At 37.0% G+C, this 19,021-nt stretch overlaps 1 protein-coding gene across 1 annotated transcript in view; it reads right to left on the bottom strand.

The window, feature by feature from the left end:
* The window catches only part of COL24A1 (collagen type XXIV alpha 1 chain), a gene marked incomplete at both ends in the record, with an annotated part of 398,127 nt that overhangs the window by 320,572 nt on the left and 58,534 nt on the right, over positions 1–19,021 (bottom strand). Inside the window, 2 exons of the mRNA XM_082834714.1 lie at positions 3,065–3,109; positions 17,707–17,760. Coding sequence (XP_082690840.1) covers positions 3,065–3,109; positions 17,707–17,760 — 99 coding nt within the window. The remainder of the gene's footprint in view (positions 1–3,064; positions 3,110–17,706; positions 17,761–19,021) is intronic.

Here is a 19,021-nt window from a genome sequence, read left to right as displayed (position 1 = left end):
AAGATGGCACAGTGAGTAAGTAGCAGAGCCTAGATGTGAACTCAATCTGACAAAGTTGTCACGTGTGTGTATGCACAAACACACATATATATACATGTGCACACATACATACATATATACATATACATACAGACACCTATACATATATATGGCAATGAACAACTTAACAGAATGTGAATAAACAGTTGTCTTATGAGAAGTAACAAAAAATTTTCATCTACATGTAGAGAGATTATATCCTATAAATTTCAGAAACCATATTTATGTATTAGATATTACCTTATTAATATTATATATAATACATATTTTATTCCTATAACAGCATTTATTGAGCACCTATCATGTGCCAAAATTCAAGAATTTTATATGTATTATCTTATTTAATCTGCTCAAACCCTATAAGGTAGATACCATTATCCCTATTTTACAGATGCAAAAAATAAGACATGAAGTATTTGTCACCAGTGGGAAGTCACTCAGCTAGTAAGTAGAAAGCCAGAATTTAAATCAGCAAGTCTAACTCCAGAGAACACCATTCAAGGCTGCCTCCCTAGTATAGGTTTGAAGGGCAAATAACTTAAAGTAGTACTCTAGGGAAAGCCCTCTAATTATGAGACTTGCTTCAGTCTATTTACAACTGCTTCCTTTATTCCCCATCCAATTCTAAAACACACACGCCTATATCCAGACATCCACAAAACTTTATACTTGGTTATGCCAATAGAAAAGACTGAAATAAATTTAAAAGGCTGTTTTCATTCTGTAGGTTCTGGCTAATGCCAATCACCATCCCTTTCATTAGTTTCCTAGCCAACTTCGGTTAACTGACCTCAATTAAAAAGCCATCTGTTATAAGACATAAATGAATCTGATTTTGAACGGATTTTCATAGAGGGTGTTAAGATAACATGTAGAGATATAACACATTCCAGCTGCACAGAGAAATACACAAGAGGACACCACTGGATGACTAAATCCTGCTCTACTGGAATAACAGTAAACAAAGTCAACGAGTAAGCTTTCAGCAGTCTTATGTGGCACAAACATATTCTAAGCCAACCACACCCTAAAATCACTTGGACAACCAGAGCAGCTCAAAAGAAACTCAAAACAAAGCACTATACCTCAATTCACTCTGCATTTAAAAAATGGCTCACTTAAATCTGCAGATCGAATGGAGGAATTCAGACACAAAGTTATATCTCTACCCCTGGAAAAACCAGGAATAGTAAACCTGCCCCAATCCCACTTCTCACTCTGAGAATTAAAGCACACGCTCTGAGTCAGTCAGACTTCACTGAGAGTCCCAGCACTGCCAGCATGGGTCCTCCCTACCTCTTAGTTTTTTTCATTAGTAAAATACAATAATAATATCTAGGTCACAGGATTATTGCGTAGAGAAAAGAGAACAATGTGTAAAAATATATTTAAAAGCAGGGGTAACTGCAATAATTCTTAGTGTTGTGGAGTATTAAATGAGTTAACATATGGAAATATTAAATAAATAATTATACTACTTGAACTTCCAGTTAACAGTAGTACAGTTTGGCAACTAATAAAGACTCCGTAATGAAAGCTCTTATTACTAGAGCTTGCCCAGATGATATAATTACTTTCCTAAGTGTTTGTTGGCCAGTTTATAGATATCTACAAATTTTCCAGAAGGGAATGTCTCCTAGCTGATTAGTTACATTCCTCTTAATGTCCACAGTGTTTCCACAGTGAAAATGCAAAATGGTTTTAGTTGTTCCTCACAGTTATCACCAATTTTGTCTTTTTACTTCTGGAAATAAATAAAATAGAAAGAACTGATTCCAATAATACATTTTCCAACCTTTAAAACTGATTTCAGACTCTTCTCAAAAGCATACCACCCTCAGAACAATGACACGTATACTAACAGAACTAGGTTATAGAACAGTTGCGAGTAAACTGGTCAGTACTGACAAATGGTCAATTTTTCACTTACTTGTGATGTGTCAGGTTTTCTTCATTGAAATCTACACAGAATTTCTGCCAAAGCAGTATTCTAGCGGTTTTTTTTTCCTCCCCGGGAACTAATCCCTCCTGCCCTTCTGATTTTTTTTTCCCATAAATGCTCAAATGCTTTTCAGCACTCATATGATCTTCAGGAAACTGAGATTTTACTTGCTACAGATACATATATTGCTTGCCATGGCTAGTAATTAGCAATCTTGAAAAATTGTGCCTCAGGGACTGAATAGAGTGTATTGTCCCTCTTACATGAATAAAAGAGAAAACTGGTTTTATTTCTTCATTTATCTTTCCCTCAGGGATAATCCATTACTTTTCTTTCTGGAGCTCCCTTTGGGGTTTCCTGAGGCTCTTTGCTAAATCTCCAATAACGATTTGTCACCTTAGTTAGTATCTAATCTCCTACCCTTTTCACTGATTTATTCATACTGGCCTAGTATATATTCTATTGAAAACAAGAGATATGACTTTATTTCTTCCTATGACATAATGATACATTATTTTATGGTGGGAGAGAGAAGGAATAACATGATCAAAAACTAAATAGTTCCCAAACTATTTTGACTTTTACATATATGTGTATGTGTAGAATGGACAACAAACAGTAGATGTGCCATTCTAATTTGGATTGTTATTAAAATTTATTTGCATTCCTTCATGCAATGGTAGGGAACTAACAGCTGTGGATAGACTTTGGAAAACAGGAAAGCCCCTGAAACGTACAAAAAAATCAGTGCATATATGTGTGTGCATATGAGTGTGTGTGCATGCATGGATAATCTGCGGACAGGATACACAGCATTTATGAGATTCTCACAGTGGTTTATGAACAACGGAAGTTTAAGACTGCTGGAGCATGTTAGGCAGACAGTGAAAGTCAGTCTAAGATATGAAAAAAACCCACAAGATTTAATAATAAATTAGAAGTTTTTCCTGTACTAAACAGAGTAAAAAGCATTAAGAAAAATTGAAAGAGTTACATGGGGGAAAATAATCTCTCAATGGAGTTCCCTACCGTATGTCTTTTTCACTGGAGAAGATGCAAGTCTTATAAAGGAAGAATACTTACTTGTTCACCTCGGAGTCCTGGGAGCCCTGGATGTCCTTTGAGACCCTGCAAGGGTAAAGGTGAAGACATACTATGAAAAGTAACCCCATTTGAGCCAAATAACTAACCACAGTTGTCTTTCATCCCAACTTTTGGTTTTCCCATTAATACAAATGTAATTCCTACTAATCTATTTCTTATTAAGTGTAATCTTTTAAATTTAATAAAAATTTAATTTTTATTAAATAATAAATTCGTATTAGTAATTCTTAATTAATTTGGAGTGTAATTTGAATGATTTGTTATCAACTAAAATGGTTACATAGTATTGAATTTTAAAAAACAGGATCTTTTATAAAAGGCTGGCATCTAGCAATGGATCTGCTAAATTTTGCTTAAGCTTTTTAAAAATTGGTTTTAGTTCATTAATGCTGAAACAGAATGCCCTCAGGCATAATCTGTTTGTAATTATTGAAAAACTGGCAGTTTCAGGCAGTTTCTCTAATCTAAAACATTGTCATAACATTCTATGAATGAGCGAATAAAAAGAGGCTGCTCACAGGTCCATCTGTCTAAGAAATCAGTAACAAATGTTTTATATCAATCATGCCTCAATAAAAAAAAGAAATTAGTAACAAAAAATTTTCCAAATAAGAACCAAAATCAAATCTTAATTTCTATCACTAACACCCAAAGATATAAAAGAGATAATAACTTTTATCCTCTAGAAAGATATTCTATGAGCGAAAGAAAGGAAGCTAAAAGAAAGGAAAGGAAGAAAGAAATAAAGGACACTTCGGAGCATATTTGTACAGCTCTAATCAACAATCAGTAAATCAACCTGCTGTTCACTAGATTTTGGTGTATATAAAAGAACAAGAAAAAGTTCCTTTTTAAAAGAACCTTTTAGGATTGTAAGCAAACCTCAAAAACCTGAAATAAATTATAGTTACTTTACAAATATCAGAAACTTCAAATTAATGTACTGCAAACTGAAGATAAGTTTTTGGGGTTTTAAGATATAGAGTAACAGAGTGAAAAGAGTCATTCAGGATTAAACCCTATCACGGAGGGTTTATGAACTTGGATTAATGAATTAGAGAAGGAAATGATACTCTGGGACAATGGGGAAATTAGAAGAGGTATCTCTTATTTGAAAAATAAGGAAATGATTTAAGCGGGTTTTGAGGTGATAAACTTAAAACAAAAGTAAATGTTTAAGTAGAGAGGTCTCTTGGGAACCAGAGAGAAGACCAGAAATGTAAGAAAGAAAGTTGGAGACAAAAATTTTTGTGTTACCTGTATATGTAAGCATATTTGTAACAAGAGAATAACAGAAGAAAAAGCAAGAGGGCAGAGGAAATGCCCTGTCCTCTGCGAGCTCTGTTCTTTCATGATTAGGCTAGTAGAGATCAGAGACGTGGCCATGAGAAAGGAGGGGGAAAAAGGAACGAAGGCACAAAGCAATTTCACTGAGCCACTATGTACCAGACATTGCACCAGCCACTTCCAAATACCTCACCTAATTCTATGGCAATCCTATGAAGTAGGTATCTTCCTCATTTTTACAGGTGAGAAAACTGAGCTCTGAGAAATTAAATGATATGACCAAAGTCATGTAGGTAGTAAGGTGGAATCATGTCAGTTTGACAGTTAGATTTATCAAGAATTGAGTAACCTGCCCTTCTATTTACTTAATATGCCTATATTTGTCTCAGACTCAAATGCAGGCTGTCCTCATTCTCATCAAATGTTCAAACATTAATTTTAGACAACCAAGACAAATCAACAAAAGGAATTATATATCATAAATCATGGTATTATCAAAGTTACACATTTACCACTTGCATCTTATATACCCACAATTTCACTGAGTTTATATATTTTTTAAGATAGCTAAAGACCAGCCTAATTACAAAATGGAAGACGTACATTGTTCTCAGTTGTTCAAATGTTATACAAGATTCTCCAAATAAAATATCCACAAAGCTAAGTTTTTTCACTTTTAATAACGGGAAATAAGAAATGTCCTCAGCACTAAGATAGTGGTGGTGGCTCCCTCGGATGAGGCAGCAGTTCTAGAAGGATGGAGTTCCTAAGAGAGTGTCAGGAAGATGAGAAATGAGGAACCAGGGCGAGAGGTACACAGGTAGAGAAACTCTCCGCCATGGGCCTAGTTCCTTTCCTTTTTTATTAAAAACTGTGCTTATAGGGGCTTCCCTGGTGGCACAGTGGTTGGGAGTCCGCCTGCCGATGCAGGGGGCGCGGGTTCGTGCCCCGGTCCGGGAGGATCCCGCGTGCCCCCGCCTGGGAGGATCCCGCGTGCCCCGCCTGGGAGGATCCCGCGTGCCGCGGAGCGGCTGGGCCCGTGAGCTGTGGCCGCTGGGCCTGCGCATCCGGAGCCTGTGCTCCGCAGCGGGAGAGGCCGCAGCAGTGAGGGGCCCGCGTACCGGAAACAAACAAACAAACAAAAAACAACAACTGTGCTTATATATTTACTTACTTGTTTTTATGTCTGTGTACTGCTGAGTCTAGCTAGCTACATGCTTCCCTTTCTTTGGCCACTATCTGTTTCTCTGACCAGAGTTTCTTCCCTCCCCAGCCCTGGTGAAACAGAATGCAGTGGTGCTACAACTTCTTTAGCTTACTTTCCCTGAAGCAGTTTATAACAGTGAACTAGACATGTTGATCATAATATCCTCTGAATGTACAACTCCCTCTGAAGAGATTCTTCCTCATCCACAGACTCTAATATAAAGGCAGCACCAAATAGTCATGAGCTCCCTCCTACTCCACCTCAGCCCCAGGAGATGGCATTCAACCTAAGGGAAGCCAATATGAAGTCTGGCCAGTAGCCTATGAGGCCACTTGGAATGGAGAGTTTTGCCTAAACAGGGTGAAGCTGGGCCAATCAAATTCTTTTTTAAATTAAGTTCAACAGGAAGGAAGGAAGGAAGGAAAGGAGGGAGGGAGGGAGGACTGATTCAGGTACTTAGCTGAAGCTAGAAAGACTGACAAAGAAAGGATAAGAGGAAGAGAAGAAAGCCAAAGTATGAGTAAAAAATGTAGAGTAAGCAGAAACTGTGCTGAGAAAGAAAGTTTTTGGCAGAGGAAAAGTCAGATGACACAAAAGGGCAGATGCAGAGAGAGGAGATGAGTAGCAGTGCTAATAGAAAAGTACAGTAAAAGATCTACAAACTAATGTTGCTAGATACTCAGAGCTGCTTTGAATCAGTGCCCGCCCCCACGAGGCTGTCATATTACAGTACCATTTTTAGATTCCATGGGTCCCTGATTTCCCTTAATGCTGTAGAGAGGATTGAAATAGTTCTCTCTTCCTTGGGATAGCCTAAGTGTCCATTCTTTGCAATCAAAAGAGCTGAAGTGAAACAAAATGGTTTTGGTTTGGTTTGGTTTACTACTACTAATAATGAAAAGACCAAGCACACTGAGCTCTAGATCCAGTTTTGCCACTAAATAGCTATATCATGAGTTTCAAGGTCTTCATCTGTAAAATGACAGCAATGAATTAAACTACTGCTAAATCTCCTTTTAATTGCCAGCATTCTGCAATTAGTTGAATCTGTTAAAGTCACTACTTTTTTTTTTTCACCTTTCATTGAATGAAAAACAAAGGCATTTATAAGAGTCAATTCAGGCTTTGAGGCATTGGAAGAATTCAAGTAACACTGATGTATCACTGAGGTACGTATCAGAAAAAAAACAGATTCAGGCTCCCATGGGCATATGACCTGAAACAAAGATGGGGACTCTGGGATGAGCAGAATGGAAAGAGAATGGGTCAGGTAGGAGGCTATTATGAGAGTCTAGGAGAAACATGATTATACATTAGATTTGAGGGCAGAGTTAGAGATGATATATATGCCCCTTAAAGAGTTTAAACTTAATCTCCTAAGCTATTTTATTCAATGTGGTATCCCCAGTGTCTAGAACATAGTGCGTGCTTGTTAATTAATTGATGGAAAGATTTGGATGAATAAATGAATTGATGTAAAGACTTAGAGGAATCTGAGGGTTACTTGGGGGAAAACAGATTCTAAGTATTCAATATGATATCTCAATTCTCTTAATATTGAAATGAAAGGTAATAAGTGGGAGAAAAAATATCTTGTTATTTTTCAATGTAATAATATGTTACTGTAATATACTGGAGTTAGCACCACTATTGTATAAAAGCCTCCATTTATTCCCTAATTTGTGACTACAGGTCTCATTTGTTTTCTACTTAAATACTAGTCCGTAATATTTTAAAAAACAAAGGGAAAAAGTTCCTGGGAAGAATGCCTACATTCAAGCTTTGGCATAGCTCCAATCTAAGGACGTGACACTTTATTTTTAATTTTTTTTAATTTTTTGGCCACACCGCGCAGCATGTGTAATCTTAGTTCCCCAACCAGGGATCAAACCCACGCCCCCTGAATTGGAAGCACGGAGTCTTAACCACTGGGCCACCAGGGAAGTCTCCCTGACTTTACTTTTAAAAATTTGTTTATATTGTAGTCTTTTGAAAATACTATTTGATTCATTGTTCTTCCTATAGTCACATAGGAAAAATAACAAAAAAGGTCGAGTAACTAACAATGCATGATTTTCCTCTGATAAATATACTGAAACTGATGTAAACACATTTCTTAAGGAATGGCAATAGAAAAATGTACAAGTTTTGTTTTAGAACAGATTAAAAACTTATTATAATGAGTTATAGGGTTGTTTCAATTTTTGTTGTGATGTAAATTTGCCTTGCCAAGAATTCCAGTAATAAAAAGGGTTTAGAATCTAATTTTAATATAGAGATATTAATTTTAATACTTATTTTAACAACAATTTAAACCCTAACAAATACGTTATCAACAGGTGACCACACAGGACCAAAAACAAAAAAGAGATACAATTGAATCAAAATCAGAAATATTAAGGGATGGAAAAGAAACAAACTTCAAATATATATCTGAACTACCCCCAAGTAATTAAAATTTGGATACATAAATAAAATGTTTATCCATAAGGAAAACAGTGGTACCATTTACATACAAGGCCATCCTTGCTTTGCACGGTACTAGAGGACCATGAAACTGACCATATAAGCTGAAACCATGCCAAACAATCTTAATAATGGGAAAAATTGCAATTGTTCTGTGACCTTTAAAAATTTTTGTCAAAATGTTTAAAAGTCTCACTGTCAGTTACCTTTGTATAGGGAAATGAAAACTATGTTAAATATTAGTTTAGTACAGTGTAATTTAAAACATTAGAAACAGTGAGAAATTAAAGTTCCATTTCCTAGAAAAAATTTATGAAGAGTAGTTTGAATAGTGCTTTTCTTGTATAAATAACCATACAGAGCAAGCATATATTCTATGTTTTGGCAAACTGTCATACTCCTTTCTAAGTGTGGGTCAGCTCCCAACATTCCATCCTTTGCACTTTCAATGTCATGAAATAGCTCCAAGAGTTCTTTTAACGTGAAGTTTTTTTGCTGTTGTAAACTCCTCTGGGACGTGTCTATCCTATTCATCACAACCCTTTCCTCTTATGTCAAAAAATTTGCCTTAAACAAAAATAATAAAAACAAGCTCGCCGTTACCAAGTTCCTCTGTCTGCATATGTAGAGTCTCTCAAATGGCAGCAGTGCCCCAGGATCAGCTATTTCTTCTATAACCCCATTTATATTTGATTCTAATTTCAATTTCTGTGTTATCACTATTTCTTTATTTCATTGTACTTTTCATCTTTGTTGACCAGTTACTTTTTTTGATTATCCATTTGTGTAAAATGCCACATGAGTTTATCAGAGAGAAGGAAGCAAGACAGCTACACACTCTGCTGTCTGTGCATGAACTAACAGATGTGTCGTGTACAATCATCAACAGATCCTGAATGAAATGTGACCGATCACTGATCTTGATGCACATTTACTATTTATGTAGTGACTTGTAAGCTGAAGAGCCAGTAGCAAAGTTTATACTTTACACAGCTAATCACAGTGTGATTAACCTGAACCATGTTGGTGGGAGACTGGTGTTATCATTTGTCTATATCATTTGTCATTTGTCTATATTGGAACCATGCAAAGTGAGGAATGCTTGTATATATGTATTGAAAAGATTCTCGATGATATAATCTCTATGTCGTCAACTTCATATATAAATGGTTTTCTTCTTTTAACAGTTCTTTCCCCCACTAAATGCAAAGGACTTATATTCACTGAGATAAAGATTTTTCCTACAGGGCTTCCCTGGTGGTACAATGGTTGAGAATCTGCCTGCCAATGCAGGGGACATGGGTTCGAGCCCTGGTCTGGGAAGATCCCACATGCCGCGGAGCAACTAGACCCGTGAGCCACAACTACTGAGCCTGCGCGTCTGGAGCTTGTGCTCCGCAGGAAGAGAGGCCGTGACAGTGAAAGGCCCACACACCGCGATGAAGAGTGGCCCCCTGCTTGCCGCAACCAGAAGAAAGCTCACGCACGGAAACGAAGACCCAACACAGCCAAAAATAAATAAATTAATTAAATTAAAAAAAAATTCTGATTTAAAAAAAAGAAAAGATTTTTCCTACATATGAGAAAGTATCCCCTATGGCATAAGACAACTTCTCTATTACCACTCTGCTTTTCTATCTTGGGCCTCCTTACATAAACTTTAGGTTTCAGAAAGGTAGGAGCATTTGTCTCTAGAATCCACAAAAATGCCAAAGAAATTCCGGAGACTAAATGATTTGCCTCTGGCACTCTCCTTCTTAAAATCCTTCAGTAGCTCTCTACCATATGATAAATGCTTTACCATGGCATACAAGTTCCTTTATAATTTGACCCCTGAATGTCTCTCAAACTTTATCTCCTGACACCTCCTATCTAACACTCCATAATCCCCAAACAAGGAACTGCTCTTGCCTCCAAGCCTTGGTTTATGTCATCACCTGTGTGTAAAGAGGTGTCTACTACATGTCTACTAACTATAGTATCATTAGGATAACTTGCATCCTCAAGATGCAGCTCAGGGGCTTCCCTGGTGGCGCAGTGGTTGAGAGTCCGCCTGCCGATGCAGGGGACACAGGTTCGTGCCCCAGTCCCGGAAGATGCCACATGCCGCGGAGTGGCTGGGCCCGTGAGCCATGGCCGCTGGGCCTGTGCATCCGGAGCCTGTGCTCCACAACGGGAGAAGCCACAACAGTGAGAGGTCCGCGTACCACAAAAAAAAAAAAAAAAAAAAAAAAAAAAAAAAAGATGCAGCTCAGATGTTGCCTCTTTCCCTGTTCTCTAAAAACTCCCCCACCTCCACTGCCAAGAAGTTTAGAGATCCCTCAGCCGTTGCTATAAAAATTTCACATCTTAATCATTGCATTTGTTATAGCATAATATACTTTTAGTGATTTACTTTAGTATCTATTTCCTTTTTTAGACAGTAGGCTACTTGAAGGCAGGAACTATATCTTGTTTACCAATACTGGTTTCCTGAATGAACTGTAGGACAAAAGAATGTGATTAAAACAACTGCAGCATTCCAGAGTTAGTGACAAATTTTATCTCAAAACTGTTCTTTTGGTTGAAGCAACTTCCTTGTATCTTTTGCTTCTGTCTAGTCTCAGGAAGCTGAGGCAAAGGTGGGCTAACCTTATACATGATCATGTGAAAGGCAACATCACTGAGACATTAGTAGCAGATTAACTAGTTCTACTCACCCTACCTAAATGGGACAAAGGGTGTTTGGAGCCAGAGGACCGAGGCAAAATAAGACAGGTGAGAAGGGTCACTGACTTGAGAAGCAGCCCTTGAGGAGGAAAATAACCACTAGCACCGGGTGAAAGGGCACAGTCAATTAAACTTACGAGCAGCAATGTTCATTCACTACTAATATGTGCTTGCTATGTACCATTCACTGGGCTGAAATACCACAGTGAAAAAATATAGACCTTGCACTTAAGGACTCCTAAATCACTCATGTATTTCCCTTTAGCCCACTGCTACTGCACTGTTATCTGAAAGCCAGTATTAAATTGTCCTTTTCTGTAATGTAATAATAGCAGTCCTTTACAGATCAGGTGATTCCAAGTATCTAATAAAATCTGTCAAACACTACAGGACTCATACGTCAGCAATGCCTTGATGAATACAAACAAAGGTTTGTAGCCATGTTTTGGTCAAAATAACCAGGGAAACCTATGGCAAACTAGAGAAACAGTGGCAAGACGCCCATAGCTGACTGAAAAAGAAGGCTTAAGCAAGAATTCAGAATGAGATTAAAAAAGAAATCAACAACCATGACCATGTAAGTACTACTTGAGGTAAGGCAATAAAGTTCCTGAAGTTTTAAGAATAGGGAGTTTAACTGTTTTCAAAAAATTAAATAGAAGAATGATCCCAGGTACCTGGAGAGATTGAAGAGAATTAAATTAGAGAATGAATACCACACAGACCTCTCTATTCTACCCACCTCCCCTTCTTCTTGGAACATACTTCCCTCACGCACACAACAGACCCACCTCTGTCCCAAACTCCTCACAATATTGACCAATTAACCTACATTAATTAGTACTCAGGTTTTTTTGTGTGTTTTTTTGCTGTACGCAGGTCTCTCACTGCTGTGGCCTCTCCCATTGCGGAGCACAGGCTCCAGACGCGCAGGCTCAGCGGCCATGGCTCACAGGCCCAGCCGCTCCGCGGCATGCGGGATCTTCCCAGACCGGGGCACGAACCCGTGTCCCCTGCATCGGCAGCGGACTCTCAACCACTGCGCCACCAGGGAAGCCCCAGTACTCAGTTTTTACCTTGGCCCCATCAACTCTAGCTGTAGTCCTTCTCAACTAGTTCTTGTGGAGAAAAACAGTATGACACTAATTCTTAAAATGGTGCTAAATGACCGATAACAGTTTTTTCTGAGGACACAGACATTTTTTTTTAAAACCTCCTGGGAACTGAAATACTTTCAGCCAAATGAATTTATTGTTAATGTTAGGATGTCAATCAGAAGAGGAAAATATCTTTGGATGAAGGAATGTTTTCCAAGTCCCACAGAGTACACCACTTTGGTAGCCACGGGCTTGCCTGTGAGGGAGTTCAGTATACTATGTTGTCTTGTTCTTTGCTTCCCCTTCCATTAGTGGAAATGGCAGAGGGCAGAGTAGATGGTCACAGTGGTGACAGCACAGCCCCTAAGCAGCAGCTTTTATGTTAGACTTTCAGTACTAAGCCTGAACTGCAAACCGAGCAAAGGAAAACATAGCTCTGCAGATTTTTACAGGAATATTGCACAGGTGAGAAGATGATCTATAGCATTAACTATGGAACCTAAGAATTCCCCTTATTTCTTTCTCCGGGCACGGATTTTATTTTTATTGTTGTTCTCATCAACATTCAGTATTGCTGTACTTCCTTAGTACTGTCCTTGCTTTAAATAGATTATGAAAAGCTGTATAGGTTTTGAGTGACTGATAAATCATAACGCATTCCACTTGATTTTTTCAGCTCTTCTTTCCCTTCCAACTTTATAAAGATGTTAACTGTGTACCTCCTATGTAATGGAAAGATTTTTTTAACTGAAATAATTCCATCAAACTAGAATAAGAATTCACACTGATTTATAATTATTACTAAAAGTATAGTAGTTGAATTTTTTGACATTCAGAAAAATATTGCCATACATTATTCATAATAATCTGTTTTAAAATGTGTGCCTATTTCACAATTGTTCTGAATTATACCTTCATGCTAAGATGTGCTTAACTGCTCTCATCTGGCTTATCCTCTCGATCCCAGAAAAATTCCTTCAATTGAAATTGCTGTTAATTTTCTTACAATTTTAAAAAGCAGACTTCCAATAGTAATGTAGCAACTGATCAGCTATATTTAAAAACCAATTTAAAAATTCATCTGGAGTCCAAGCTCAGAGTTATGACTCTTGTGTTCCAACCAACACAGCATGCACTCTGGATCTAACTTATCTGATTTTTGGCACAAATTTAGACATTTAGTGGGAAGTGAAAACATACTTCAGTTCCTAGGTAAATAAAAGTTATATTAAGGTGGCTAAGTTGAGGCAATGTAACCAGTCAATCTGGGGAAACACACAGCTTGTTAAAGTGGTAATACTGTTTTTTTTTAAAAAAGTCAAGGTGTGAGTATTGATTTCAGATTTTTTAAAAGAAAAAATTCAAGGGCCTTTCCTTATGAAACCCCCTGATTTCATTCTTATCTGTCCCTCTTCAGAGAAAAGCACTTTTTTTTAATATGCATGATTTTATACTTTTATATAAATACAATGTTTCCCTGTTCAGTAAAGCATAAATTTCTGTAAGTTGTTTTGATAATGTATTTTTGCATGTTTTTGAACTTTATATATATTATACTATACGAATGCTTTGAGGCTATTTCTTTTGTCAATGTTATATTTTTGAGATTTATACATGTTGCCATAAATAGGTAGATTTAGTTTGTTCATTTTAGCTGCTGCATGGTGTTACATTTTATGAATCTATCAAAATATATCCTTTTAAAATTTAAATATATTGGGGTTTCTACTGTTTTGTTTTCATAAACAATGCTGCAAGTAACATTTTAAAATTTCTTCTTGTGTATGTGTGTTAGAGAGTTTCTCTAAGATATATACATATGAGCAGAATTACTAAGTGTTAGGCAGTGTGCATCTTCACCTTTCCTAGACATGGCAAATCGTGCTCCAAAGTGGTTGTTCCAGTTCCATCAGCAGTAAATGAGAATTCCTGTTGTATCTCATCTGGCCAAAAATAGGTATTTTCAGACTTCAGATATTTGACAATTGTGAAATGATACCTCATTGTTTTAATTTCATTTCCTTTATTCCTAGTAAGGTTAAATATCTTTTCACATATTAAGTGACCAATGGATTTGCTGTTTTGTGAACTGCCCATTTTTCTATTGGGTTATTGATTTCTGTGCAATCTTTACATGTCCTGGATGCTAGTTCTTTGTTAGTTACATGTGTTACAAATATTTTTTCCCAGTCTGTGGCTTGTATTTTCACTATTTGTGTTGTACCTTGTTGTGAGAAAAAAAAAAAAGCCTTATTTTTAATATAGTAAATTTATTAATCTTTAAAAAAAGTCAAGGGGTGAGAGATAAAAAGGGAAAAAGGCAGAAGCGAACCAAAAAATCTACTAAAGAGTGAATAAAAATATTGCTGCTGATTTACTTGCTTTGTTATTTCTATCTCAATATTACTTCTAAGTTTTCAGAACATTTTATATTAATCTTCCATTTATTTATCTCAACAGTTTCCATGAGTTGTCAGTATTTCTACACACAACTTTCTTGCAGCCACTTCAAAGACTACTTAAAGAATTGTAATATTTCCAGATACTTCCAGAGAAAAGGAATAATGATGTCATTATTACCTGTCATCCAAAACTATATTTGTTCCCTTGGCTTTCAGGAAAAAACAAAATTTTACTTTCTCTTGCATTCATGCTTGAGGTAGTCAGAAGTAATCAAACTCACATATAACAAATATTGGCATAATGAACTAATACATGGGAAAACAGTATTTGAAGTTATTAAGAGCACAGTCATGTCAAAGATGCCTGGATTTGAGTCCTAACTCTGTCAGTTAATAATCATGTGGCCTTGGGTAAATGCCTTAAACATTTTATGCCTCAATTAACTTATTTATGACACACTGAACATACTATCTGTCTCAATGGGCTGTTTTTAAGATAAAAAGATACAGGGTTCAGCAGATAGACTATAATATTACACATAAGAAAGGAGCTGTTAATATTTACCGTAATAGTTATAATAATAATTCAAAAATAGTTTGATAGATAAAATATGTAATAAACTTCATATTTATCAAATCCCAAGTACCTTATTCATCTTTTATAATAAGCACAGACTGTTAAAAGCACAGTGGATTCAGTATCAGCAAGTATTATCTCTTGATCCTGCTGTAACTCTGAGTGACCCTGAGCAATTCTCTTAACCTCTCTGGGCTTATCTTAGATTTATCACTTACAGAATGAATACCTTAAGTTCTTGTCTTGACCTTAAGAATTCATGTAGCATTTTAGGGGTAGAACTGAAAGGATGAAGGAATAGGAGTCCCTAGGTCATAACTAATATGAACTTTTATTCTAGGTACTCCTAGAATGGATCCTGTTTGTAGGAAGTAACTCTGAGAATGACCTAGGTGGTTCAAAAATTGAACCAAAATTATTAAATTCCATAAATAATCAGTCTGGTCCTTCTGTCTTTCATACAAACCACAGGAACAGAAAGAGTCTACCAAGCTCATTGTGAGAGCATTTCTACTGCACATTCATATTAAAGTAAGACATGCACGTAGATAGTGTGATGCCTGCTACGTGGAGAATTAGTTTAGAATTAGTTTAGCAAGCCTGCTACGTAGAGAATTAGTTTAGGCTTAGATTGAGCCCCTATGTGTGTTTCCTGCAATACTTGTTTTTAAAAAATCTATATACAGTTTCCATTATTAGACACACTCTGAAAAGAGGGAAAGCATTCTCAGAAAAACTACAAAATCATCTCAAATATTAACACTGTTTTGAACTACTATCAAAGCATAGTGAACCGTGGACGCTTCATTTATCAGAAAGTAATTTGGTTTCTAAATACTGTCGACTAAACCTTCTCTAGAGAAAATTCAGCTATAGTTGCTAATTGATAACATAGCAAGATCCCTGACTTCTACAGTCTCTGTTTCTACTCGTTAACAACACAAGCCAGATTTTAAAAGTTTAAAAAACTGTGTAAGAGAAAAGAAGTCTGTGAAAGATATGCATCCATGACCCAGTTTGTTTAACTTAATGCTATTTCACTTTACTAGACTTATACAGACCAAAAATAATATATTCTCAATATTTTAAAATACCGATGGGCCAAGGCTCATATAATATGTGCATAAGTCCTTGGAAGATAATATCTTCTGCTTTAAGTAAGTAAAACTTCAAAGTTAAAAATGATAACCTGCTCTAATAGTTAAAATCAGTCTTTTAAAATTTTCTCTATAGTATTTCTTTATATACTCCTCTACACAATCACGACTCAAGCTTTATTTATCAATAAGTTTTCCCTTTCTGGAACGCTAATTTCATGAACCATGGGAATTATTAACCTTGGAAAGTAATGATTAGTTTGTTTTTCTCTCATACACAGTGGCATTCTTCAGGATGCAATAGCTGTATATTTAATATCAAATGCAATTTATTAAGGTAATTTTCGTATTATGAGATTTTCTTTGTTTGATGCTATTCATCAGTACAGTTTCCTCAGAGGTACACTTAGCAGTCAGAGGTATACTAAGTAGCATTAATCAGACAGATTCATGACTGTATGTCAAGACCAATTCTGGTAGGAACTATCACTCTGCAGTTTCATGGAAGCAACCAACAACCTCAAAGGAGCTGTCAGATTCTAAGTACTGTCTAGGATGAAGACTAGTCTAAATGCCGTAAGAATAATGGTGTGGTATGGTCATGGGAGGAAAAATACTCCATGAGATCAAAACCTTTTTAATCAATTTACAATTGTGCCCTGTAGAAGGGATTATGAAGGGAAGCAAACAAGGTCAGGATCCTTTCCAAAACCAGATAAATAGCTGATGGTTAACAGTTATTAACAGCTTGCTATTTTTCTGACACTCTATTGCATGGATTATCCCATTCCATGTTCCCAACAGCTCCCTGTGAAGTGGGTAGTATTATCTTCACATTTTACACATGAGGGAACTAAAGCTTAGGTTAAGCAACCTGCCCAAGGTCGACAGGACCTAGAAAATGGCAGATAGAATTTGAACAAATTAACCAGAGCCAGAAAACCACCTCCATTCTAAATCTCCCAAGAGGAAAAGAAGATGGCACACTGAGACACCAACATAGCTCATTATGAAGTGTATTTAGGCACCCATATCAAGTCAAATACTGCCCTCCAATATTTTGGTGCCTTTAATACCTTAGACAGAAATTTTGTATCTTCTTCATCCCTTGTAGAAAATCAACAGCTCAGCGTTTGAGAAAAAGACAAGCTGAATATATTGAGAAGAATTTACACTTGTGTTAATTCAGGAAACTGCAGAGCATATTTTATGAAATAATTATAGCAGCTGTGTTACTATTCCTTTTTACCCGAGAAAAGGCCAACTCATATGCACATGACTACTATTTTTTACTACCTATCCCCAACCCTCACTTCTACTCTGTTTACGCTTCAGGCCTCACACTCATGTATATATCACGGCAGAGTTTATTATTTCCTAATAAAATTAGAAACTCTTTTAAAAAAAAAGCCAAGTATTTTACCTACATCCAAATGTACCTCACTTTGGATATATAAAAGTTACAATGTGACTTCAAAGTTTTAGAAGTAAGTTATTGCCCTAATAAAAAAAGAGACCTCCAAAATTCTATCAGTGACTTTCTCCTACATGTGAATTTTGTCCCCACCATTATCTGAAGGGTTTTCTTTTATTTTTCTTAAGACCCTGTCTTTGGTGGGCACCACTTCCCTGGATTAGGACAGCACCCTAATTCCTATTGCTGAAGAAAAGAATTTAAAACATTGACTTTGGGCTCAACTTCAGAATGAGATCTCAGGAGCTGAGGAGCACCCAGATCCACATGGCACCCAAATACATCAAAGTAAAACGACATCTTACCTTAACACCTTGCATACCAGGGGGCCCCATGAATCCAGAAAGACCTTGATCACCCTAAGAACAAAACACAAACAGAGGTTTAATATTATGAAAGAGAATTGAAAATTATGATTTCCTTGCTGCAGGATTTCATCTTGGACGTCCAGATCTTACTGCACTCATTTCTGATCTCCTCTATCTGGCTCAAGGTCCACCTCGTTTCTGGGACTGTTCGAGACCTTTTCTGAGGCTCCCGGCCCTTATCTCTTCTAGTGCTGATTACCTGGACAGTACTTCCCCACCTCTAAGGCCCTGCTTCTTTTTCTCTGATGTCCTTCTCTCTAGGAATGTCCTTACTTCCCAAATTCTCATCTTTCCCAAAGTTTACTGTGCTTTAAAAATGTAAAGGAATCTACTTAAAAATTCTACCAGTGCTTCGTGAGGCAGCTGTGGACAGCTCAGGCCTGCCCTTCTAGGTGAGGACCTGCAGCCCGATGGGACTCCCACGTGGAACCTCATGGCACGGCTGGGGGGTGGGAGGCAGGACTGGGCTCTCGTCATGCACCAGGGAAAGGGGCACTTCCGTTTCTGGGGCTGCAGTGAAAATTTATTGGGAGGACCGTGTGTTTGACTTCACAGACCCAACTTCGCAAATTAGGGCCTTCTGTCCCCACACCCCAACCCCTTCCCCCAAATGTGATGAAGGCCTGCAAGCAGGGTAGGAAGGAGAAATTATACCAGTGAGGGGGAAGGAGTGTCTGTGGTGGGTAGAATGGACAACGACATAGAGGAGGCTGTGTGAATTGACAAGGATGAAACATGTCAAAGTGGAATGGGGGTATAATCTTAAACTAGTTTACTCATGGTACACTTGTTCTTCGCCTCTGTTCCTTTCCCTCTTCCTGCTGTGGCAAAGTTATTGTGCATGAAAAAAAGTATGTTCTTTGAAAGAGAAAAAGAGTACTTAGTTAATAACCCTAAATAAACTCGTTAATGACTGTTTAGGCACTATTTAATTTTCAGTGTATTATCTACTTTAATATGTCATCAAATTACACAATCAGAAGGGAAAAGGATGTTTCTGATTAACTATAAAGTGCTTTTCCATATGTTTAATATTTTAATGTTTTTTTGGCTCAGTGTTTTATTAGGATGGCTTCCATTAACAAATGGGATGGTGGGTTTATACATTTTTTTTTGACACTTATTTCTCTGATAGAAGGAAAAGAAAACTGTACTAGGAAACAGGAGACTGGAGGCTCATCTCCTACTAGCTCTAATCAAGGGTAGATCACTTGATTTCCCTTCAAAGTTTCTCCATCTGAAAAGTGAGAAT

This window comes from Leucopleurus acutus (assembly GCF_964270905.1).
Source record: "Leucopleurus acutus genome assembly, chromosome: 2".
Classification (NCBI taxonomy): domain Eukaryota; kingdom Metazoa; phylum Chordata; class Mammalia; order Artiodactyla; family Delphinidae; genus Leucopleurus; species Leucopleurus acutus.
Note: the sequence above shows the minus strand (reverse complement) of the source record. Positions and strands in the feature narration are given on the sequence as shown.